Source organism: Macaca fascicularis, chromosome 3 (assembly GCF_037993035.2).
Source record: "Macaca fascicularis isolate 582-1 chromosome 3, T2T-MFA8v1.1".
NCBI classification, from domain to species: domain Eukaryota; kingdom Metazoa; phylum Chordata; class Mammalia; order Primates; family Cercopithecidae; genus Macaca; species Macaca fascicularis.
The window spans coordinates 3,338,844-3,363,688 of record NC_088377.1 but is presented as its reverse complement, the minus strand read 5'-3'; the positions used below and the strand labels follow the sequence as shown (position 1 = coordinate 3,363,688).

Here is a 24,845-nt window from a genome sequence, read left to right as displayed (position 1 = left end):
TGGAAAAAGCACCATTCAGGTGGGAAAACAGGGATGTGAAGTTCTTTTTTAGGGGCCTTTGCTGGGGAACTGCCTCTTCTATGCAGTATTTCCCTGCCTCCTGTCTGTATCAGTGGCCCTCCCAAAGAGACAGGTACTTCAAGGGAGGAGAGGTTGGGGAAGGAGCTCTATGCTGAAAGGGCTGGCTAAATATACATATGCAGCAGGTTACAGGAGGAGTGGTGAATATTCATGAAGGGGGTCTGGCTGCACACGTACTAAACAAACATGCATGTTGCATACGACCTGTGTTCACTCTGGTGTGGAGTCTTAACATGTCAATGTGTCGCAATGAGGCCCTAAATGTCAGAGGTCTAATCAGGACACAAAGGCACTCCAGTGCACAGCCTCTGTAAATCAGCCAGAGCCGGTCCATGGTCGGGGGTCCCTTATCAGGAGGAGGTTCCTGAAGTCAGGCTTCTGCCCAGTCAGAGCTGTGGTCATGGCTGTGGAACGTGGTCAGTTTGCGTCTGCGGGTGGATGAGCTGCAGTCATTTGAATCTTGCTCATGGCCGGGCCAGTGTGTGTTTAGCTGCTGGAGAAAAAGCAGCTGTGGCGTGAGGGCAGAATCCGTTCTCTCACTGTAGGGTACAAGGCTGACCCTTGCCTGCTGTGGCCTGAGGGCCTGTTTGTAATTTGATATCTTATTGCCACAGAGTCTGTTCTGTGGGTCTTAAGGCTTCTATTTTAACTTTAGTGCTGTTCAGTGTTGTGTGTAAACCCTAAAGGGAGGGAGTAAAAAGATGCAGCTGACCTCCCGTTCCCTCATGACCAGGAACTCAGTTTTAGGGTTTTTCTGGTGTTCCCTTCCTTGGTGGAGGGAGGCTTAGGATTTTATTTTAGTTTACACTCTTCTGTAAAGTAGTGTGAAGATTCAATGTGTTAATGCATGAAATATGCTCAGCGCACAGTACGTGCTCAATGTTAGCTGTTATTATTATTTCTATTATTTTTTGAGACAGACTTTCGTTCTGTCGCCCAGGCTGGAGTGCAGTGGCATGATATTGGCTCACTGCAACCCCTGTCTCTCGGGTTCAAGTGATTCTCCTGCCTCAGACCCCTGGAGTAGCTGAGATTACAGGCACCACCACGCCTGGCTTTTTTTTTTTTTTTTTGGGGGGGGGTGGGGGATGGAGTCTTACCTTGTCACCCAGGGTGGAGTGCAGTGGTGTGATCTTCGCTGACTGCAACCTCTGCCTCCCGGGTTTCAGTGATTCTCCTGCCTCAGCCTCCCAAGTAGCTGGGATTACAGGTGCGTGCCACTACATCTGGCTAATTTTTGTATTTTTAGCAGAGATTGGGTTTCGCCATGTTGGCCAGGCTGGTCTCAAACTCCTGACTGCAAGATCCGCCCACCTCGGCCTCCCAAAGTGCTGGAATTACAGGTGTGAGTCACCGCACCTGGCCTAATGTTTGTATTTTTAGTAGAGTCGGGGTTTCACCATGTTGGCCAGGCTGGTCTTGAACTCCTAACCTCAAGTGATCCACCCGTCTTGGCCTCCCAAAGTGCTGGCATTACAGGCGTGAGCCACCACACCTGGCCTATTATTTTTCAGAGATCGTTTACCTTATATTGTCCAGGCTGGCCTCCACCTCCTGGGCTCAAGCAATCCTCCCTCCTCAGCCTCCTTAGTAGCTGGGACTGCAGGCATAAGCCACCATGCACTGCTTAAATGTTAGCTATTATTATTATTTTTTGAGGCGGAGTATCACTCTGTCATCAGGCTAGAGTGCAGTAGCGTGATCTTGGCTCACTGCAACCTCCGCCTTCTGGGTTCAAGTGATTCTCCTGCCTCAGTCTCCCACGTAGCTGCGACTACAGGCACGCACCACCATTTCCGGCTAATTTTTGTATTTTTACTAGAGACAGCATGTTGGCCAGGATGGTCTAGATCGCTTGCTGTGGTGATCCGCTCACCTCAGCCTCCCAAAGTCCTGGGATTACAGGCATGAGCCACCGTGTCTGGCCAATGTTAGCTATTATTAATGGACGATTATTACTATTCACGATGTACTTTCTTTTTAAAACCTGGATCTCTAAAATGTCCTCCTCCCTCAGTCCTCAGCACCGCCTGGTCGGGCATCGGGTCTCACCAAGCTGCAGAGCCGCAAGTGCACTGTGTTAGGTCACCAAGACTTTAGTCTGGTGATACTGACCCCAGAGACCCAAATCACCATGTCTGCAAGTCTGGAACCCAAAGGCCTCTGTTCCCTGGGGTGGTGCAGGGAAGCCGCAGGGAGTGTGTCTGTGGAGAGCGCAGGGGGGGGAAGTGAAGGCTGTGGGATCCCCTAGGGGGTCAGGTTCGTGGAAGGCAGGCCCTCCACAGGAAGACTGGGTTGGACTGGGATCGGACACGCGGCCCAGGCCCGGGCACCTGTGGATGTAGGGCCGGGCATGTGGCCGGGGGCTGGGCGCCTCTGCAGGCCGGGCCACCGGAGGGGGTACTCAGGGTCCGCAAGGGTCTGGGGCGCCCCGGAGAAGCCCGCCACCCCAGGCCGGTGGGGGGGAGACTGGGTCCCATCGGCCCCGTGTTTGTCAGCTCCCGCGGCCCGTGGGAGGGGACGTGGATTGGATGCGGGCTCCGGACCCTGCAGGCAGTTGAGAGCGTGGTTCCCTTGGGGATCCGGGGTCTGGGGTCACTTCCGCGCCTCGGCACTCTTCCCACGCCCGCGTGCCCTCTCGTGGTTCTCCGGGTGGTGAGAATGTCGCGCCCGGAGGTCAGGGGCGTGGCGCCCGGGCCTTCGAGTCTCCCCTGCGCGCGGCTGGGCGCGGGGCGCAGGGCTGGAGCGGAGCACGCGTGTTGACTGAATGAACGAACGAACGGCGCTCCAGAGCCCTCTCCCGGTGGAATGACAGTGCAAACCCAGCGTTTCCGGCGGCAGGGTGGCGGGGGCCACCTGGCGGGGCGGCGCGGCGGGGGTCGGGTTTCGCTTCCTCCCAGCCCAGGGGCGGAGCCTGCGCGGCTGTCCCCGCCCCGGCCCGCCCTCGGCCCGTCCCCGGCGCCGCGCGGAACTCGCGGGTTCGGAGCCGCCAGCTGAGGTCAGAAGGAGGCGTCTGCGCCGACCGAGGCCGTCGCACGCCAGAGCCGGAGTCGGAGCCGAGGGAAGCAGGGGTCGGAGCCCGAGCCCGAACCGAGCCGAGCCGGAGCCTGAGCGAGCGGCGGAGACCGTGCCCCCGCCTCGGCCCCGCGCCGCCGCGGCCAGGCCCGGCATGGAGGAGGAGTGCCGGGTGCTCTCCATACAGAGCCACGTCGTCCGCGGCTACGTGGGCAACCGGGCGGCCACGTTCCCGCTGCAGGTACGCATCCGCCCGCAGCCCGGGGTTACGTAACCCGAGCCCGTGACCTTGGCGGGGCTGCCCGAGACGAGCCTCAGTTACCCGAGGGAGGCTTGGGAGCTGCGGGCAGAGCCTGGCCCTGGCGCCCGGGAGACAGGCGCGGGATGGGTCGCCCGCTCTGCTTGGCTTGCGGGGGCGGAAGCGGAGGGCTGAGCGCTCTGGGGGCCCCTGCGGGTGGGAAGTGTCCGGCGTCGGGGTGCACGGGTAGGAGGGAGCCCTGTGCACCGGCTGTGGCGCAGCCGCTCGTCCTCGCCCCTTCCCGCCGATCGGGCCGACTGCCGCGGGGGCGGGGGGGAGGTGAGGCTCCCGGAGGCGAAGAAATGCCGCAGAGCCCCGAGGAGTCCCGGAGCAGCCACGCGAGCCGGGACCTTGCCCCGCTGGAACGCAGAGGCGGCCGTGGAGCTCGAGGCGGTAGCGCGCTCACCTGCTGGGCCCCTGTGGGTCAGGAGGTCGGGAAGAGGGAAGAAGACGCCGAGTGAGGTCACGGTGCCCACGAGGGTGGACTCCACTCTTGGCCTGACCACGCCAGGAGGTGGCCAAAGGGAAGATGGTGGGGCAGGGACTGCCTTGCACCCTCTGGCAGAGCGACATCCCTGCAGGTGTTTGCTCTGACGAGGAAAAGCCCCAGAAAACAGTTCGGGACTGTGCGGATCGGCTTTAGGGAGCCACTTTTTAAAACGCGTTAGCCCACGGCTTCCTGGTTGCAGCTAAGTGGCCCGTGGAGGGGTAAGAGAGGCCTGGGTGCAGTGGCATGGGTGTCACGCAGAGCCGAGGCAGAACCAGGACGACGGGCACTTCCTGGCCTTGTCGAGTCAGCAGGAGGGCTGGGGGTGCCCTGCAGGGTGGTGGCTCGCCCATGCTGCCCACCTATCGCCTGGTCCTTGGGGATGGGAGCAGGTATGCCCGGTCCGTGTGCTGGGCCCCGCGGGATGTAAAGAAGGGCCACTTGGGCACGGTGGGGCCTGCGGTGCGGGCTAACCTGGGAGGAAGGCAGGAAGAGGGGAGCAGAGCTTCGGTGGAATCTGAGGGCTGACCTAGGCATGCCCCCAGGAGAACCGAGCAGAGTTGAGTGTGGAAAGGTAGGGGGTTCAAGTCCGGAGTGAAGTGGAGGTCCTGTTGGGCAGGGTGCGGTGCTTCACAGGCGGTCTCACTTGAGCCCGTTTTCCAGCCAGCTGCTGGCAGACCCTGCCTGGGACAGTCAGGGTGCACAGGTTCTGTGGCCCTGGCTATTAAGCACTGCTGTGGGCCACTCCTAGCTTGAGGCGGGTCGGGGAGGTCACCACAGGCTGGTGGATTGCTTGGGCAGAGTCAGAAGTAGGACTGGGCTTGGGAATAAAGGTGCAGGGTCCCTAAAGCGGGGACAGCCAGGGAGTGTGGAACCAAGGGTCTCTAAGGACAGCATCCGCTGTCTTGGCAGAAGTGTGCAGGTCCTGCAACGTCTGTCCCGTCCCTCCTTCCGTCCACCTCCTACTTCACTGAGCAAACTGTTTCCTTCTTTGACTCACTCGGGATACCCCAGCAATGTCCCTTGTTTTCTAACTCCCAGTGACTCAAGGGAGGGGTGTCCTCTGATTGCTCACCTCAGGTGGAGCCTCGTAAGGATGGTGCTGCTCTTCCTACCTGGGGTCTCCCCAGTGCCCGGCGTCCTTACCTGTGGGCTCCACAGGGTTCCATGCAGGCGTTTTGCTCCCATACCCCGACGTCCAATGCTGGCTGGACAAGGAGAAACAATACGATGAGGGAGGGGCTGAGATGGCCGCAACCCAACCAGCCTGGACCAGCCTTAGTGGGCACAGGAGGGACTGGGAGACAGAGCCTGGAAGTGGCCTTGGGGCTGGCGTTTGCCGCTTCCAGCCGCAGTTCCAAGGGGAAGCGTCCCCAAAGTCTAGAGCTGCTCTTGCAAGAGTTTGTTCTTGATTTTGATCATCATCCTATGGCTTAGGACTCCAAAGCCTTGTTCACATGGCTGAATGTAGGGAAAGAAAACTTAGAAACCGGCAGAACAGAGCCTCTGGCTGAGCCCCAGAGATTTGCCTCAATGCTACTTGGAATGAGACTGGAGAATGCCTCAGGGGTGTGGCATGTAGCAGGGTGGCTGGAGAGGCTCCTTATGGGGACTGACCCAGGTGTCTGGGGGTCCCACCTCAAAGCAGGTGTCTCCTCATCTTGGAATTCCAGCTGAGGGATCTGGCCCTGGTTTCTGAGCCTTCCGGAGTCTCACTTGCAAACTAGGCACAATACCTGTTTACAAGATAGCACCAGGGCTCCTTGTGCCCTTCATGCCAGACTCGGGGTATGCCCATTGCCAGGGAGCTCCCACTGATTCCCTGTGAGTGTAGCACAGGTTTGTCACGACTGGACCATCTGCACGTCTGGACTTCAGGGCTATTCTCCCCAGCCACTTTCTGCCAGGTCCTCTCCGTGTGTCGCTTTGCAGCCAGGAGGCAGCCTCCCTCCCTGGGCAGAGCAAAACCTTGAGCCTGTGTTTGGATTTTGTTTCTGGGCCTAAGCCCAAGGTTCATTTTAGTGGCAGAGAACTTAAGGAGGGAACGTGTTGGCATGACCAGTGCTGGCAGGAGGTGCAGTGTGTCAGGCAGCATGATTTGGGTTTGCAGATTGACAGGCTCGAGGTCTGGGGGTGCATGGAGAGGAATCGGGGGGATGCCTGAGTCAAGCATAGACCTGCCCAAGGACAGGCCATGGGATGCGCCTTGGGGTGGGGCACTTCCCCGCTGCTCTGGCTTGGATTCTAGGCAGGAAGGAGTGGAGGGAACGAGTGGCTGCCCTTCCACATTGGTAGGACTGTTTCCTCTTGGGTGTGGGAAACCTCAGGCTCTTCTAGGGCTGGGAGGTTTGGCTTTTTGGAGCCCTGGGTGTGTATGTGTGGAAAGCCTTCCCGGCTCATCAGTTCAGCAGCTCACGTGTTTCTATAGGGCCTCACTGCGTGGGGGAGATCCCGGGCCCTCAGGGCAGCTTCCCAACCCCCTTTGTCCTATTGCTTCCATAACCCTAAGGTACACAGCCGTAGGGTTATGTATGAGTTTGCTGGAGTGAAAATACCGTAGGCAGCCTTAGGATCATGTAGGAGTTTGCCCGGACTGCCATAACCAGGTGGCTCGCTGTAGCAGAAATTCACCTCTCATAGTCTGGGGGCCAGAAGTCTGAGAGCAGGGTGTGGGCAGGGCCATGCTCCCTCCCTATGAGGGTCCTTCCCGGCCTCCTCCGGCTCTTGGTGGCCCCAGGCTTCTGGGGCTTACAGCCAAATCACTCCAGTCTCTGTCTGTCCTCACGTGGCCTCCGCCCCGTGTGCTCTCTGAAAAGCACACTTGACGTGGGATTCAGGCCCACCCGGATCATCTGGTGTGATCTCACCTTGGAATCTTACATCTGCAAAGATCCTTTTTCTTTTTCTTTCTTTCATTTTTTGTTTTGTTTGTTTTTGAGACGAGGGTCTCGCTCCGTCGCTCAGGCTGAAGTGCAGTGGTGCAATCTCGGCTCGCTGCAACCTCCCCCTTCCAGGTACAAGCAATTCTCCTGCCTCAGCCTCCTGAGCAGCTGGGATTACAAGTATGTGCCACAACGCCTGACTAATTTTTCTGTATTTCTTTTTAGTAGAGATGGGGTTTCACCATGTTGGCCAGGCTGGTCTTGAGCTCCTGACCTCAGGTAATCTGCCCGCCTCAGCCTCCCAAAGTGCTGGGATTACAGGTGTGAGCCACCGCGCCCAACCCAAATATCCTTTTTCCAAATAGAATCCCCTTCGCAGGTTTCAGTTAAACATACCCTTCGAGGGTCCAGCATTCAGTCTGGAAAGAGCCTTCCTTCCAGTAGGAGCCTTCAGAGAAATTTGAAAGTGGCACAAATCAAGGGGTGAATTAAAGGCCCAGAAGTTGATGATGTCAAGCTGTCGTTTTTGGAAACGAGGGGAGCAGCACAGCCGTGAGTCTCCAAACTGGGCTGTGCAGAGATTGTCCTGAGTACATCGAAGGCCAGTAGCTGCCCTGTGGGGAGAGGCAAGCTTGTCCTGACCTTGTGCGTCCCGTCCAGGTGGAGAGGTAGTGGCTCCCGCTGGCTGGGTGACATCCGTGTCCTTCATCTGTCAGCGTCTGGAGCAGCTGAGGCCAGGCACCAGGCACTGACGCCTCAGACATAAGTGACCCCCGTGCTGCAGGACCACAGTGCACATGTGCTCTCATAGGGCCGCTCCTAGGGAGGAGGTCGTAGACCTCAGGCATTAAATGATTCAATTCCATGGCTTTGTCAATCTAACTTGGGGCCTTAGCTCAAGACCCATTTAAATACCACATTGCAGAGACCAGAAGGCAAGACCATGGGACTCCCTGCAGCCCCCACCACAAGATGCTGTGAGGTGGCGGGCTCCGTCCAGGGCCTCAATGCCATGCCTGCTGGCAGGCGGACTGTGGCTCAGACACCCCACAGGAAGAAGCAGGGGGCTCCCTGCCCTGGAACCCTGGATGTCAGCACCTGCTCTGACTCCTACCTGCTGAGTGACGTTGGCAAAAGTAGCTGTGGCAGAGGTCGAGGTTCCCACCTGCTTACTGGGCCCCGCTTCTACGGACAGGAGTAGAAGTTGCAGAGCTTTGGGACCTCAGCACTTTAGCAGCTCCTGGACGCGAGCAGCAAGTTACCCTGGGCTCCCAGAGACGCACGATGGGGTCCCAAGGGGGTTGCTTGAGGGCCCTCAAGTCAGGAGCTAATTTCTATCCTCGAATATTTAAGAATCCCCGGCCAGGCGCAGTGGCTCAAGCCTGTAATCCCAGCACTTTGGGAGGCCGAGACGGGTGGATCACAAGGTCAGGAGATCGAGACCATCCTGGCTAACCCAGTGAAACCCCGTCTCTACTAAAAAATACAAAAAAATTAGCTGGGCATGGTGGCGGGCGCCTGTAGTCTCAGCTACTCGGGAGGCTGAGGCAGGAGAATGGCGTAAACCCGGGAGGCGGAGCTTGCAGTGAGCTGAGATCTGGCCACTGCACTCCAGCCTGGGCGACAGAGCGAGACTCCGTCTCAAAAAAAAAAAAAAGAATCCCCAAGCCCAGGTGCGGCGGCTCACACTTATGATCCCAGTGCTTTCAGAGGCCGAGGTGGGTGGATCACTTGAGCCCGGGAGTTTGAGACCAGCCTGGGCAACACAGCAAGACTCCATCTCTGCAAGAAAAAAAAAGCTGGCTATGTGACTCACATCTGTAGTCCCACCTACTTGGGAAGCTGAAGTGGGAGGATCACCTGAGCCTGGGAGGTGGAGGATGCAGTGACCTGTGATGGTGCCACTGCACTCCAGCCTGGGTGACAGAGTGAGACCCTGTCTCAAAAAAAATAAATAAAAATAAAAATAAAAAATAAACGTGTATGGAAATACAATGTATTTTTAACCAGAAAGTTGACAGAGAATACCGATGCACTAGGTAGACCCTGCCTCAAAAAAGAAAAAGAAAAAACAAATCCCCTGCTCTGCAAGGTGGCCTCTTCTTCAGAGATGTGTCATCGCTGGGGGTTCTCTTGGGGACATGGTTAAAACGCCTGGTGTTGGCCGGGCGCGGTGGCTCACGCCTGTAATCCCAGCACTTTGGGAGGCCGAGGCAGGCAGATCACAAGGTCAGGAGATTGAAACCAGTCTGGCTAACATGGTGAAACCCCATCTCTACTAAAAATACAAAAAATCAGCCAGGCGTGGTGGCGGGCGCCTGTAGTCCCAGCTACTCGGGAGGCTGAGGCAGGAGAATGATGTGAACCTGGGAGGTGGAGCTTGCAGTGAGCTGAGATCACACCACTGCACTCCAGCCTGGCGGACAGAGCAAGACTCCGTCTCAAAAAAAAAAAAAAACAACAACAACAAGAACAAAACAAAACAAAAATCTAGTGTTTTGAAAAACCTTTACGTTTTTTCTTAGAACTCCTAGGATAGAAAGAGCTTTCTGTTTCTTGAGAACTGCACTGGTAAGATCCTGGAAGAGTACCACCCTGCCTTTTAAAAGGCATCATTTTTGCCTTAACATTTTTCAAGGTGACTTGCATTTGCAAACAGCACAAAAAAGCCATCGTTGGGCCAGGCACGGTGGCTCATGCCTGTAATCCCAGCACTTTGGGAGGCTGAGGTGGGTGGGTCATCTGAGGTCAGGAGTTCGAGACCAGCCTGGCCAACATGGTGAAACCCCGTCTCTACTAAAAATACAAAAAATAGCTGGGCGTGGTGGCACACTACTGTAATCCCATCTACTCGGGGGTCGGGGAGGGGGGAGCCGGTGAGGAAGGAGAAATGCTTAAACCCGGGAGGTGGAGGATGCAGTGAGCCGAGATTGTACCACTGCACTCCAGCCCAGGCGACAGAGCAAGACTAAGCCTCAAAAAGAAAAGAAAAGAAAAAAAAAGAGCCAGCACTGAAGTGTGCCTCCTTCCTGCCTCGAGTGGCCCTCGCTAACTTCCCTAGAGGTGATGCTGATGCTGCAGGTTGGAGATGCTTCTGAGTGTCCTTGGAACGTTCCCACGTGCTCTCCGGGCCACGCTGGACAGCTGGCTTTCCTCCCATCTAGTTGAGATTCTCTCTCTCTCTCTCTGGCCTCTGCCAATCCCTGAGTCTGAGCCAGAATGTGTCCCAATCCAGGAAACAGGTGTTTTTTTCTGGTATTTCTTCTTTTTCTTTACTCTTTTTCCAAGAAGGAACAAAATTTTGGCTAGTTTCTTGCTTTTCTGACTCTCTTAGTTTGGGACTGAGGTTTCCGTTATTCCTGTTTGGCTGTCATGGAGAAAAACAGGAACTTATCGGTCCCATTTTCCTTTTCTCCTCCTTTTTTTTTTTTTTTTTTTGAGACCGCGTCTCACTCTGTCACCCAGGCTGGAGTGCAGTGGCGTGATCTCAGCTCACTGCAGCCTCCACTTCCCGGGTGCTTGCCATTCTCCTGCCTTAGCCTCTCGAGTAGCTGGGACTACAGGCGGGCTCCACCACGCCAGGCTAATTTTTGTATTTTGTCTTTTTTTTTTTTTTTTTTTTTTTGAGACAGAGTCTTGCTCTGTCACTCAGGCTGGAGTGCAGTGGCGTGATCTCGGCTCACTGCAAGCTCCGCCCCCCAGGTTCACACCATTCTCCTGCCTCAGCCTCCCGAGTAGCTGAGACTACAGGCGCCCGCCACCATGCCCAGCTAATTTTTTTGTATTTTTAGTAGAGACGGGTTTTCACTGTGTTAGCCAGGATGGTCTCGATCTCCTGACCTTGTGATCCGGCCACCTCAGCCTCCCAAAATGCTGGGATTACAGGCATGAGCCACTGTGCCCAGCCAGTTTTTGTATTTTGGTAGACACAGGGTTTCACCATGTTGGCCAGGCTGGTCTTGAACTCCTGACCTCAGGCGATCCACTCACCTCGGCCTCCCAAAGTGTTGGGATTACAGGCATGAGCCACTGCACCCAGCCTATTGGTCCCATTTTCTGATCTATTTTTCCCTCTTGCCTCTGGCTCTAGCTCACATCGGTGCATATGTGTGTGTATGTGGTTGTGCGTGTGTGTACATGGTGTGCATGTGTGTACATTGTGTGTGGGTGTGCATGTGTGTACATGGTGTATGTATGTGGGTGTGCATGTGTGTACATGGTGTGTGCGTGTGTACATGGTGTGTATGTGGGTGTGCTTGTGTGTACATGGTGTGTATGTGGGTATGCTTGTGTGTACATGGTGTGTGTGTACATGGTATGTGTGTGTACATGGTGTGTATGTGGGTGTGCTTGTGTGTACATGGTGTGTGTGTACATGGTGTGTATGTGGGTGTGCTTGTGTGTACATGGTGTGTGTGCACATGGTGTGTGTATGTGGGTGTGCTTGTGTGTACATGGTGTGTGTGCACATGGTGTGTGTATGTGGGTGTGCTTGTGTGCACATGGTATGTGGGTGTGCTTGTGTGTACATGGTGTGTATGTGGGTGTCCTTATGTGTACATGGTGTGTGTGTACATGGTGTGTGTATGTGAGTGTGCTTGTGTGTACATGGTGTGTGTGTACATGGTGTGTGTATGTGGGTGTGCTTGTGTGCACATGGTGTGTATGTGGGTGTGCTTGTGTGTACATGGTGTGTGTATGTGGGTGTGCTTGTGTGTAGGTGTGTGTGTGTGGGTGTGCGTTTGTGTACATGGTGTGTGTGTATGGGTATGCGTGTGTGGGTGTGCCTATGTGTACATGGTGTGTATGTGGGTGTGCTTGTGTGTACATGGTGTGCGTGTGTGCACATGGTGTGTGCACATGGTATGTACATGGTGTGTGTACATGGTGTGCATGTGTGTACATGGTGTGCATGTGCATACATGGTATGTGTGCATGTGGGATGCATATGTGTATGGGGGATATGTGCACGTCTGGGCATGCATGTGTGTGTCATGGGAAGCATGTGTGCACATGTGTGTGTGCAGTGTGTTGCTCTGCAGGCCCCAGTGTTGGCCGACCCCCCATCTTTCCTGTGAGTGACTTCCCCCTTCTTTGGAGGCTTGGCGTGACTGGCATTCTCTGGAAAGGGAGGGGCGGATCTGCAGAGCGGGCAGCTTCAGGGACACTGGGGCTGCTGACTGGCTTTGTGGCTTCTTGGCCTTGGTGTCTGCGGGTGCACACCCACACAGAGCTTTTGAAATGGAATCATGCGTGCCCAGTTCACAGAGTGAGTGACACCGAGGAATAAGAACAGAGGGAACTTCTCAAGGAGAAAGGAAGAAAGGAGTTGTCAGAGATGGGCTGAGCAAAAAACCGTGCGATCCGCCGAGGAGGGGCCGGCAGCGCCTCCCTTCCTGCCCACAGAGCAGCCGCCCTGTGCCCGTCTATTCCCCGGCTCTGCATGGGGTCTCCGTTTTAAAGGGTTCTGTGGCCAAGACAAGCCTGCCAGTCCCTGTCCCTGTCCTTGGCCACTTCTCTTGGCAGCTTTCCCCATTCCTGAAGCAGGTGGGTAGCCCTGCTCAGCCTCTTGTCCCATCTCCTTACCTGTGACAGTTGCCAAGTCACTGGGAATGTGGTCGCCCTAGGACAGCTAAACAAGGAAACTGCGGTGCACACAGGTTTGGCTAACCCCAAGGGCCAGTTGCTGTGCGTGGGAGCGAGTTCCAAGGGGCGGAAGGGAGCCAGCACTAGGTGGAGCTCTGCCGGCCAGGGCACAGGGAGGAACGGCCTCCAGGAGGAAGGTGCAGCAGGTGTGAGGCCCTGTGGAGCCAACTTTGGAGCTAGAATAAGGTGGCATTTTTCCTGCATGCTGTGGGGGTGGACAGGGCCTGAGGTCACACCAGGGAGCCCATATTGGGTCAGGAATGTTGCTTTGGCAGTCCCTGGACTCAGCCCCCAGCTGTCTGGCCATCTGGGCACTTCTGAGCCCAGCCATGACCTCTGCCTTCCCTTAGCACTTTGCAGTGAGCCCAGCACCCGGCAGCCCCTGACCAGCCAGTGCACGGTCCCTGTGCGGCACTGTGAACCTGGAAGTACAGGGCTGGGTGTCCGTGTGCTCTGGGGGCCCAGGTGATGGGCCCTGGAGCTGTGAAGACTGAGTCATGGGTGGGTGAAGGATGAAGGGAGACTGCTCTGGGTGGGGCTCAGGGCCATTTCTACCAGAAATTCCCCTTGGAGTTTGTAGGACGAAGGACATGGTTGACCTGGATTGTAGGACTGACCAGTGACTGACAGTGGGAGGGACACGGGGTGCTCGGGCCCGGGTTGATCAGGGTGAAGCAGTCACGTGATCTCTCCCATCCTTTGTCCTCATTCTGATTTCCTAAAGTGGTCAGAGGTCTCTGCAAAACAAGCTACAGGGAGGGTTCTTCTGTGCAGCACTCACCCGGCTCTCCCCGGAACGCCTGGAACTCGGGTGGTCAGGCTGGGATGGAGGAGCTGCGCTGGAATGTTCCAGAGCTTCCCCCACTCCTGCCGTTCTGAGTCACTCTGCCTCCCGGGAGGAGGAGGATCAGCTGAGCCGCCGCGCTCACGTAGTGTCTCGCTGTGTCTCGCTGTCTGCCTTACTGTGAGCAGGGTGGGATGCTGCCGCTACGGCGCGCACGTGGGCCCTGGGAGGAGCCCGAGGCAGCCACTGCCGCACGTGGGCAGGAGGAGGGTTGCTCACAGGACGGGCCCGGCGGAGGGAGGAGGACTGGGGGCTGCGCCTGGCAGAGGATGAGCTCGTGTTGTGGGCAGCAGAGAGAAGGGAGTCTGAGAGCTCCTCGGCAGTGGTTCAGCTGCCGCTGCTCTTGTGGCTGGACCAGATGACTAACGAGGTTGAAAGCCCTTCCCCCGCCCCAGCGATTGCTGCTGTGGCCCCCCAACCCCCCAACCGCAGGAAGTTCCCGTGAGGACGTTGGAGCCCTTTCCAAGCCATCCCACTGGCCTAGACTCTGCTGGGATTATTTTGACCCCCCAGGGCAGAGTGTAGGCATCTGACCGGCTTTCTCTCCCGGCAGCAGACAGGGCGCACTCCGGCAGGTGAGGGACCCCAATACCTCGCACAGATGAGGGTGCAAAGCCCAGCCCCCCTCTTCCCACCCCCTGGCTGCGGGCCCCACGGGTTTTCCCACCCTGGCTCCCCTGTGTGCTTGGCACTTGTTCCCTTTACGTAGTGGCCTTTTAGCCCGCTGGTCCTTCCCAGGCGGCTGGAGCGGACTTACGCCTTGCGGTAGAGGCTGAGCAGAAGCTTGTCCTTCAGACTGTTCGGCGGAGACACCCAGGCTGTTCTGTGGCAGCAGTGGGTTTGCCAGAGACCAGGGACTTTGACCAGGCCTGGCAGGGAGCCCCAATCCTGAAGAACCCTCGTTCTTCGTGTGCTGTGGCGGAGGCCACGTAGGCACAGTTGCAGCAGGGTCTTGGAGGCTGAAAGGAGGACAGTCTGAATTGAGAGAGGGGAGCTGGCCAGGCACAGGGGTTTCAGAGCTTTCGGGGGCTCAGAAGGTGCCCAGGGCTCTGCAGCCTAGTGAGGAGTTCACAGGGTGGTGGGCGACCCAGCAGCCAGGGGCATCAGCTGTGGGAGTGGGACGCTTCGGGGGTCTGGGCTTCATCCTGTGGACACAGCAGACCCTCAAGGGCTGTGTTTAGAGGGGTACATCTGGAGGTGGGGCTGGGGAATGCACATTGAGGGGAGCTCGGAGCAGAACCGTAGCACAGGCCAGGCATGATGGCTCACGCCTTGTAATCGCAGCACTTTGGGAGACTGAGGTGGGAGGATCGCTTGAGCCCAGGAGTTCAAGACCAGCCTGGGCAATATAGTGAGACCCCATCTCTACAAAAAATAAAAAATAAATTAGCCACGCATGGTGAAACATGCCTGTAGTCCCAGCTACTCGGGAGGCAGGAGAATCTCTTGAGCCCAGGAGGCAGAGGTTGCAGCGAGCTGAGATTGTGCCACTGGACTCCAGCCTGGGCAGCAGAGTGAGATCTTGTCTAAAAAAAAAAAAAACAACAAAACGAAAACAAAAACAGTTGCATGGTGGTCTGATAAGACCATCCCAGGAAGGGGGATGACGCAGTAGTCCACAGGCCTCAGTGGACCCTCACAGCAGGTATGGACATCAGAGAGTCTTGCTCATACCTAACTGAGTGATTTGATTTGATTTGAATTTTTTTTGAGATGGAGTCTCTCTCTGTCACCCAGGCCGGAGTGCAGTGGTGTGATCTCAGCTCACCGTAACCTCCGCCTCCCACGTTCAAGCGATTCTCCTGCCTCAGCCTCCTGAGTAGCTGGGATTACAGGCATGCACCACCATGCCCAGCTAATTTTTGTATTTTTAGTAGAGACGGGGTTTTGCCATGTTGGCCAGGCTGGTCTCGAACTCCTGACCTCAGGTGATCCTCCTGCCTCAGCCTCCCAAAGTGCTGGGACTGCAGGTGTGAGCCACCGTGCCTGGCCCACATACCTGATGTAGAGTATGTTCTGCTGGGATTACAGGCGTGAGCCACCGTGCCCAGCCCTCATATCTGATTTAGAGTATGTTCTGCTGGGATTACAGGCGTGAGCCCGGCCCTCATGTCTGATTTAAAGTATGTTCTGCTGGGATTACAGGCGTGAGCCCGGCCCTCATGTCTGATTTAGAGTATGTTCTGCTGGGATTACAGGTGTGGGCCACCGTGCCCAGCCCTCGTGTCTGATTTAGAGTATGTATTGCCAAACTCCGTGGTGTGAACACTGCCACTATGGCTGAAGGTAAGCTACCAGCCTGCTTAGGAAAGAGCTGCGCAGCAGCCGCCATCATGTAGCGTTCCTCACTGTAGACTCAACAGGCACCAAGAGCTCAGTAGACAACAGATGGGGTAAATTGCTAGTAAACTAGGAAGTAGTGAGGCTAGAATATTAAGTTTGCTTTTAATATAATTTATGTAGTCTGGGTGTAGTGGCTGGTACCTGTAGTCCCAGCACTTTGGGAAGCCAAGGGAGGATAATTAATTGAGCTTAGGAGTTCAGGACCAGCCTGGGCAACATAGTGAGACTCTGTCTCAACAAAAAAATATAAAAATGAGCCAGGTGTGACAGCACGCACCTGTAGTCCTAGCTACTCAGGAGGCTGAAGATGGTGGATCCCTTGATCCCAGGAATTCAAGGCTGTAGTGAGCTATGACTGTGCCACTGCACTCCAGCCTGGGTGACAGAGTGAGACCCTGTCTCAAAAAATAATAATAATATAATTTACATAATTGTAAGCTTTATGACTCAATTTTTTTTTAAAAATAGAGATGGAATCATGCTGTGTTGCTCAGGCTAGTCTTGAACTCCTGGCCTTAAGTGATCAGTCCTCTAGTCTCGGCCTCTCAAAGTGCTGCAATCACAGGTGTGAGCCACCGTGCCTGACCACATGACTGTTTTTAATAATGAGTGTATGTAAAGCTGACCTACACTATTGCATCTGGCAATCATGTGACCCAATCCATCTTCAAAGCCAGCAACAGTCGTTGAGTCCTTCTTTAACTTCCAGTCTCTGATCTTTCCTTCTGCCCATCAGCCTGAGAAAACCGTGCTTTTGAAGGGCTCATGTCATTCACTTAGACTCTCCTGGATAAGAAGATCCTCATGAAGAGAGATCTCATTACACTGACAGGTTTCACCTACACTCAGGGGGTTGCCTGAGGGTGAGCGGGGCCCCTGAAGGTCATTATTAGAATTCTGACACCGAAGAGCCCCATAGGCCATTGTAGGGACAGGGTTTACTGTAAAATAAGGTGATTCACATACACAGACCAGCGATGCTGTCCCTAACGGGGATCCCAAGCTGGTCCCATCAGTCGGCAGGGCTGCTCACAGAGCACCAGCCTGTCCCTGTTGAAGGTGCTTCCTGTGATGTCTGTGGAGGAGACGGAACTGGGGCCCACGCTCCGGGCGGGAGGGGAGCGTTGTGGAGAGCCCAGCTGCCTGCTGTGCTGAACCTTGGGCCAAGAACCAGTCTGTCCTTGGCTCCCTGGGAGGTGGGGAAAGATGAGGTGTATCAGGCAGGGTCCAGTCCAGAAACAGAAACCAGAGCAACAATTGTGGAGGCTGTTGTTCAGCCAGGTATTGAGAAAACAGAGAAGGCAAAAAGGGAACACAGGTGTCGTGGAGGAGACCCTGCCAGCATCGGCTCCACACAGCTGACCCTGGGATACGAGAGAATTGCTGGGCTCTTTAGAACTTGGAGCTGGGAAGGCGGGTATCTGCCAGCTGGCGGGTGCTGGCGGTCTATGGGGGCATGTGATGAGGAATTCTGCCGGTGGTGGGAAAGCCCCAAAGCGGATTCTGCTGCTGCTATGGGAAGGGACGGTCACTACCGCTGCCTCTGCGGGGAGAAGAGCCCCCGGGGAAGAAGAGTGCTGCTGGCAGAAGCCCATTCTCTTCGCAGGCTTCAGTTTCCCACTCTTGGTACCTCCTGGCGGTGCCTGGGAGGGCGCCACTGCTCTACAGAGATGCCAGTTCCAGAGGCACGGTCCGCACAGAGGGATGGGTTCCAGCTGAAGGACGAGTGTAACAGCGGGAGACCCCTTTCTCTGGGGTCCCAGGCTCCTGTCCTGGACCTCGGCACCCCGCCCCGCCATGCATTGTCGTCTTCTGAGTCTGACTTTGTCTTGCACATGAAGTTGGATGGGTAGACTCTGGAAGCATCCAGACCAGCTTGCAATGCTGATGAATAGGCTGATTTTGATGGGGTGTGTGAAGTGGAGACGCCAGCCCAGGGGCTCAGCTCGCTCGTGCTCTCATTTAAAAGCAGAAAATAGCGACTTCATTCTCGGATACGTTTGCCAGCCCCAAAGGATTAATTATCTACACACCCAGAAGCAGTGGAGCAGAATATTTTGGCAGGATTTTCAGGATTTGTGTCATCGTTGCTTAATATCTGTTTCCTCACAGTCGGTTAGAATTTTAAAGGATTGGAAATATTGCAAGCCATCTGTATATAGAGGCTGTGGATTTGGGCTAGTGCATTTGCAAAGTGCCAATTTTATTTTTTATGTTTATTTTTATGTTTTTTGAGATAGGGCCTCACTCTGTTACCCAGGCTAGAGTGCAGTGGTGCCATCACGGCTCACTGCAGCCTCCACCTCCTGGGCTCAGTGATCCTCCCACCTCAGCCTTCCGAGTAGCTGGGACTACAGGCATGTGCCACCATGCCCGGCTAATTTCCCTATTTTTTTTAGAGACAGGGTTTTTGCCACGTTGCCCAGGCTGGTCTTGAACTCCTGACCTCAAGCTGTACTCCTACCTCGGCCTCCTAAAGTCCTGGGATTACAGGCATGAGCCACTGCGCCTGGCCGCAAAGTGCTAATTTTAACTTTTTAGATTAGTAAGACTGTTAACGTGTTTCCTTAGTTTAGTGATAATGCCAACTTCAGAGAAAGACCTTGGTGAATACAAATCCTAAGCAGATAGCTCAACTCTTTATCACAAAGCAAACCCCACCCAGTGAAGAAACAAATTTGAGGAGCCCCAGAAGCCCCTCCCTGGAAACAGCCGCTCTCCTAGTGCTGACACACTGGCTTTGAACGTGAAGGTGGAACTCAAGGGTGATTGGCTGTCCAGATGCAGTAGGAAGAGAGGGTTTGGGGCATTCCTGGTGCACGGGAGAGGGTGGGGATGGCCCCCCAAACTAGTAGAGGCCGGTCTTGGCCCCTGGAGATATGGGAAGGAGGCCACCGCTCCGTGGGTTCTGTCCTCCCTCTCCATTTGTCTGGAACCCTCACCCTTTCCCTCCCTCTCTGTCCTCACGAACCCACTCCCTGTCTCTCACTCAGGCTTTTCAGCCATGTGTGCTGCCCACGGGGCCCTTGGCCTGGCTTCCTCCAAGGGGTGGGGTAGACGCCCACGTTTTCGCAGCAGAGACGGCCTCGCAGCCTCTGTTCAGTGTCTGGACAGACGGGTATTCGTTTTATTGTTTAGTTTATTAGTCTTACTGAGGGCTTTTGTTGGGTGCGATTTCTGGAATGATGCATGAAGTGCTTCTCCATGGAGGTGCTGTGGGCCGGGCGATGCCCTCCCGCGCTGGTTGCTCCCCAGAGAGGGAAACCCAGCTCCATACATTCGAGGCCCTGGACGTGCCAATGTCACCTGTGACTTGGGGAGAGCCTCCTGCTCTGACACGTCGGCCCTCCGGCCTGCACCTGGGGGCCCCATGCCGGCCGGGGCTCATTTACTCCCCTCTTCTGAGTCAGCGCCTGCTGGGGTTCGTGGAACCCCAGACCTGGCTCTCTTATGCCTACCTGTTCCTTCTCTGTCTTGCAGGTTTTGGGATTTGAGATCGACGCGGTAAACTCTGTCCAGTTTTCAAACCACACAGGTAAGGTGTTGGCTCCAGCAGCCGGCACAGAGCAGAGTGTGGGAGTGAGGGACGGGCCGGAGTGAGGGACGGGGCAGAGTGTGGGTGTGAGACTCGGGGCGGAGTGCGGGTGTGAGACTCGGGGCGGAGTGCGGGTGTGAGACGCGGGGCGGAGTGCGGGTGTGAGACGCGGGGCGGAGTGCGGGTGTGAGACTCGGGGCGGAGTGCGGGTGTGAGACGCGGGGCGGAGTGCGGGTGTGAGACGCGGGGCGGAGTGCGGGTGTGAGACTCGGGGCGGAGTGCGGGTGTGAGACGCGGGGCGGAGTGCGGGTGTGAGACGCGGGGCGGAGTGCGGGTGTGAGACGCGGGGCGGAGTGCGGGTGTGAGACGCGGGGCGGAGTGCGGGTGTGAGACGCGGGGCGGAGTGCGGGTGTGAGACGCGGGGCGGAGTGCGGGTGTGAGACGCGGGGCGGAGTGCGGGTGTGAGACGCGGGGCGGAGTGCGGGTGTGAGACGCGGGGCGGAGTGCGGGTGTGAGACGCGGGGCGGAGTGCGGGTGTGAGACGCGGGGCGGAGTGCGGGTGTGAGACGCGGGGCGGAGTGCGGGTGTGAGACGCGGGGCGGAGTGCGGGTGTGAGACGCGGGGCGGAGTGCGGGTGTGAGGGGCGGGGCGGAGTGCGGGTGTGAGACGCGGGGCGGAGTGCGGGTGTGAGACGCGGGGCGGAGTGCGGGTGTGAGGGGCGGGGCGGAGTGCGGGTGTGGGGGCGGGGCGGAGTGCGGGTGTGAGGGGCGGGGCGGAGTGCGGGTGTGAGGGGCGGGGCGGAGTGCGGGTGTGAGGGGCGGGGCGGAGTGCGGGTGTGAGGGGCGGGGCGGAGTGCGGGTGTGAGGGGCGGGGCGGAGTGCGGGTGTGAGGGGCGGGGCGGAGTGCGGGTGTGAGGGGCGGGCCGGAGTGCGGGAGTGAGGGGCGGGCCGGAGTGCGGGAGTGAGGCGCGGGCCGGAGTGCGGGAGTGAGGGACGGGGCGGAGTGTGGGTGTGAGGGGCGGGGCGGAGTGTGGGTGTGAGGCATGGGGCTTTCATGTGGACAGGGACCTGGAGTCCCGGGCGTGGCTCGGCAGAGCCTGCACAGCACATCAGGGCGTAGGCCTGGGTGGCCTCACCTCTGAGTGGGGATGTATTGACTCAGCTTGGCTGCTTTGGGGCTGCGTGACCCAGTGCCAGTGGCAGAACCTCTCAGTGCTTCAGTTTCCTTCTCTGTAAAACAGGAGGGCAATCCTAACAGCTGCCCTGAGGTTGCCAGAGTTGAATAGGTAAATTGCGTAAAGTGCTTGGACCAAGGCCTGACTCAGAGCACAGCGTTGTGACTCCTGCTGTCGCCTGCCTGTGCGGTGCCTGTTCCTGCCTCCTGGAGCTGAGGAGGGTGCCCCGTGGGGTGGTTGTGCTGGGGGATGTGTAGGTGGTTCTGGGTTTTCTCTGTTAACAGCAGTGCTGCGGGGCCTGTGTGTGCATCTGTCTCCACGCACTGGGACGCTGAGGAGTTTGCTGGCTCAGGGGACTGAGGGTGGCCGGCCTCAGAAGCCCCTCACAGGCCATGCTTTCCATGCCCCCAGCCCTATGGCCTGGAGGTGAAGGTGCGTGGAGTCCTCCCTCCTCTCTGTGGTCCCTATACGGCTTAGTCGGCAGGAGAACAAAGCTGTTCTGTTCTTTGAAACCCCACCTCGCTTCCCCTGAAATTTCTCTGAACCCAGGCGGAACCTTGGGAGCACAGAACGTCCCAGAAACAGCCTGGCAGAGCATCAATGGGATATGTGGGAGGGCCTGGCCCCTACCTTTGGGAGCAGGAAGAAGTGCTGTGGTTTCTCTTGAGGCAGGCGTGACACATGCTAAGTGAGAGGAAAGGGTTTCTCGGCCAGTGCAGACGGACAGACTCCAGCTCTTGGCGGTGCAGACAGACAGACTCCAGCTCTTGGTGGTGCAGAGGGACAGGCTCCAGCTCTCGCTGGAACCCTTTCCTGCCTTTGCTTGCTGGGCACACTGGGTGCTGTGAGATTTGGAGACGTCCCCGAAGACTCAGGCCCTCCAGGAGCCTCCCTGAACCCACATGTTCTTCCTGGCTGCTCTCGCCACCCTCCTTTAGGATTTGTTTTTCAGCGAGTGAGCTGGCTGGCTTGGACACGGAAGCAGGGTGTTGAGTGTGTTTCTGGGGACCGTGCTGTGCTCCGCAAGTGCTGGTTCAACATCCTCACAGACCTGGCTGCCCTTGCGTGGATTCCAGGATGCGGGGAGCGCCCTGGGCTTTGGTGATGCCTTCCAGGCTTGGTGGAAGCTTCTCAGTGGGAGGTGGGCTGGCTGACCCGAGGTTCCCGAGACACACAAGGGGTCTCTGGCCTGCCGTCAGAGGGCTGGGATGAGGACAGGACCCCAGGTGCTTGGGAGCCTCCACAGTTGCAGAACCAGATGAACGGCCTGGGGGCGTCCCTTCCCACAGGGTCCGGCCTCAGGTTCCTGGGCGCCCCCGCTCCAGCCTCCTCCAGATGCCATGGGGGGCCTGCTGGTTTAGGACCCCTTAGCCAGCTCCATCTGTGGCTGTGGGCTGGCTCCCGGCACCCTGTACCTACACTCTCGGGGTCAGCTGTCTGTGCGGCCTGATCAGGAGGCCCCCGCGTAGCTTCCCTAACGCCGTCTCTGTGGCTCAGGGGCAACTCCCTACGGAGGGAGGGCAGGCGTCACTCTCCCCTGCACTGGGGCCCTTCTGCCTGCTCCCCTTCCCTCACCCCTGCCACGCTGTGCTGCTGGGGAGTGAGGCTGGTGCATCGTGCGCCTGCCCTGGGTGCCACGGGAGCTGGTGGTAGGACAGGGGACTCGGCCTCCTCCACGCAGCCCCCCAGCCACTCTGGGCTCCCGTGCTGCCCACTGTGAGTACAGTGCTCACGATGACACTGTCTATTCCACAGACCTCGACGGAGCTGGAGGCGCTCTTTGTTTTTTGAGTTTTTTTGTTGTTGTTTTTCCTTTTTGTTCCCCCCACCCTCTGTCTAATGGCTAGAGGTGCTTACGTTTCAGCAAACTCACCTCCAGGAAGCATTTTACTAGGCCTGATCGTGCACAAAGAAAGACTTCTGCACGCACCACGGGCCTCACGCATCGTAGGGGCTGTTCTGCTCCAGGCACCCTGGCTCCAGGGCTGCGCTCCCCGGGCTGTCTGGGGGGCCACGTTGTCCTGTTCCTCCTGCCACGTGGCCCATCGTGCGTGCCCAGGACGCAGCTCACGCCCTGTGTGACCAGCCACGTGAGCTCAGCCACAGGCAGCCCTGCGGACACTCGGGTTGTTTCCACTTTGTGGCTGTTGCGAGTCTTGCTGCCGTGAACGTGTGTCTAGACATTTTGGGGGGAGACATGTTTTCAGTTCTCCAGTGCGCACCTAGGAGTTGGAGGTGGGGTCACATAGGCTGCAATTCATTTGGCAGGGAGCTGGGGTGATGCTGCCAGGGAGCTCATTCACGACTCTGCCCAGGGTTTTCTTTTTCCTTTTTCTGTTTTTTTTTTTTTTTTTTTTTTTTTGTGAGACAAGGTCTCGCTGTGTCATCCAGGCTGGAGTGCAGTTGTGCGATCGTGGCTCACTGCAGCCTTGACTTCCTGAGCTCAAGAGGTCCTCCCACCTCACCCTCTTAAGTGGCTGGGTCTACAGGTGTGCACCACCACACCCAGCTAATTTTCGTATTTGTCATAGAGACGGAGTCTCACTATGTTGCTCAGGGTGGTCTTGCACTCCCTGGGCTCAAGTGATCCTGCCCTCTCAGCCTCCCAAGGTGCTGGGATTACAGGCGTGAGACTCCGCGCCCAGTCTTTTCTTTTTTCTTTTGTAGAGACAAGGTCTCAGTCATCCAGGCTGACGTGCAGTGGTGCAGCCAGCTCACCACAGCCTTGACCTCCTGGGCTGAAGCGATCTTTTTGCCTCCACCTCCCGAGTGGCTGGGACTACAGGTGTGCGCCACCACGCCCCCCTCCTGCCCAGGGTTGTTACTGGGGTGGTCACGTGGGCAGCTTCTGCCTGGGATGGACCACAAAGCCAGACTCCCGGTGGGGACACGAGTGTTCCACATAAGCTGCGTCATTGGTTCCGTGACGCCCATCAGGCTGGGGGATGGGAAAGCCGAGCCCCCAAGTGCCTGCAGAGCCCACCTGGTGCAGACCTCGCCGCCTCGGGGCTGCTGCTCACACTTCTGCACCTTCCCCCGACTGGGCCCCTGTTCCTTGAGGCCACACCACACCCCCATTCATTTTTCCACACTCTGAGCTGTGTCTCCCAAGCCCAGGGCAGCCAGGCTTGGCAGAGCCTCTGCCTTGAGGCCAGCATGTCCAATGGCCCCTTTGAGAGGATTTCCTGGAGCTTCCTGTCTGAGCTTCCTGGCCTGAGGGCATTGGGAAGGAGCCTGTGGAGCTGGAGGTCAGCAGGTGGACTGGTTGCGCTCTCCTGGCTTTTGGAGTGTGGAGCCAGAGCGGGTGGGACAGGTGACCTGCTGCTGGGCTTGGTGGTCCCTGCTGCAGGGAAGGGGCAGCTGGTGTGAACGCAAGGAGCTGCAGGACTGGAGAAGGCCAGGGCCAGGAACCTGCCGATGGACACCGGCGAGGGGCCAGGCACGGCCCGGACTCCCTGGCCGGCTGGGGTCTGACAGGAGCACCAGGTTCCTTGGGCTGCCCAAGGAGCCGCTTGTTTGGCCTCTGTTTTTTCATCTGTAAATGGAATGAGTTCTACACAAGATCCAAGTGCCCTCCCCTGTTTGAGAAGGTTCTTGTGGGCTCTGGGCTCATCCCACCTCCCGCAGTGGGCAGGAGACCACCGAGAGGTGCAAGACCATGCGCCATCTTTCGAGAGGAAGCTGGGCCTCAGAGGAGCCTGGGGCCTGTGTCTGAGACCCGGCCAAGTGCTGGATGTCTCCCCTTCCTCACGGCTGTTGTGGCTGAATTACATCCCCCCAAATTCTCATGTTGCAGCCTTAACCCCAGCACCTCAGAGTGGGACTGGATTTGGAGATGGAGCCCCTACAGAGGTCATCAGGTTAAAAGAGGCCATCAGGGCTCTGGGTGGGCCCTGATCCAAGCTGATTGGTGTCCTTGTAAGAAGACAAGATGAGGACACAGACACACACAGAGGGACAGCGCCATGAGGACACGGGGAGTTGACGCTGTCTGCAAGCCCTGGGGAGAGGCCTCGGGAACCAGCCTTGGAGACGCCTTGACCTTGGACCCAGTGCCCGGGACAGTAGGAGAATTGGAGCCGCCTGGTTGCAGTCCTTCCCGATGCCACCCTGTATTAGTCCATTCTCACACTGCTAATTGTTGGGAAAAGGGCTTGTGGGGCACCTGTATAAACTGGCCATAAAAATATAGGACAATAAGTTGTGGAAAGCCACAAGAGGCCTCTGAGGAGGAAAGCCTCCTAGTTGCCATCATGTTCCCATGCTCAGAGCGAGACCCTCTCTCTTATCTGTAAACACGGTGTTCAAGGAGAAAGCGCTGGAATGTGGACAGATGTGCAGGCTGCTGGTTAAGCCACGCCCACTAACTCTCTGATAAGTTAAAGATACGCTGTTTGAGCACAAAGGAGATTCCTTTAAACCGCTGTTGCTATAGATTACGCCTGTGACTACTGCCTCCCTTTCACCGTTTCGCCCTGAACGTCTGCTTCTTAGATCTAAGTGATTGTACTCAATAAATAGTGTGGACACCAGACCTCGG

General features: G+C 57.1%; 1 protein-coding gene across 2 annotated transcripts in view; it reads left to right on the top strand.

Moving 5' to 3' along the window:
- The first annotated feature begins 3,078 nt into the window (after positions 1-3,078).
- PDXK (pyridoxal kinase) overlaps positions 3,079-24,845 on the top strand; it is a 46,098-nt gene continuing 24,331 nt past the window's right edge. Inside the window, exons 1-2 of one of the 2 annotated variants that reach the window (XM_005548577.5) lie at positions 3,079-3,337; positions 19,077-19,131. In XM_005548577.5, coding sequence (XP_005548634.2) covers positions 3,251-3,337; positions 19,077-19,131 — 142 coding nt within the window. In that variant the 5' untranslated portion in view covers positions 3,079-3,250. Of the gene's footprint in view, positions 3,338-13,466; positions 13,829-19,076; positions 19,132-24,845 lie in introns of those variants that run through there. The other variant, XM_074033936.1, reaches the window with a different exon arrangement.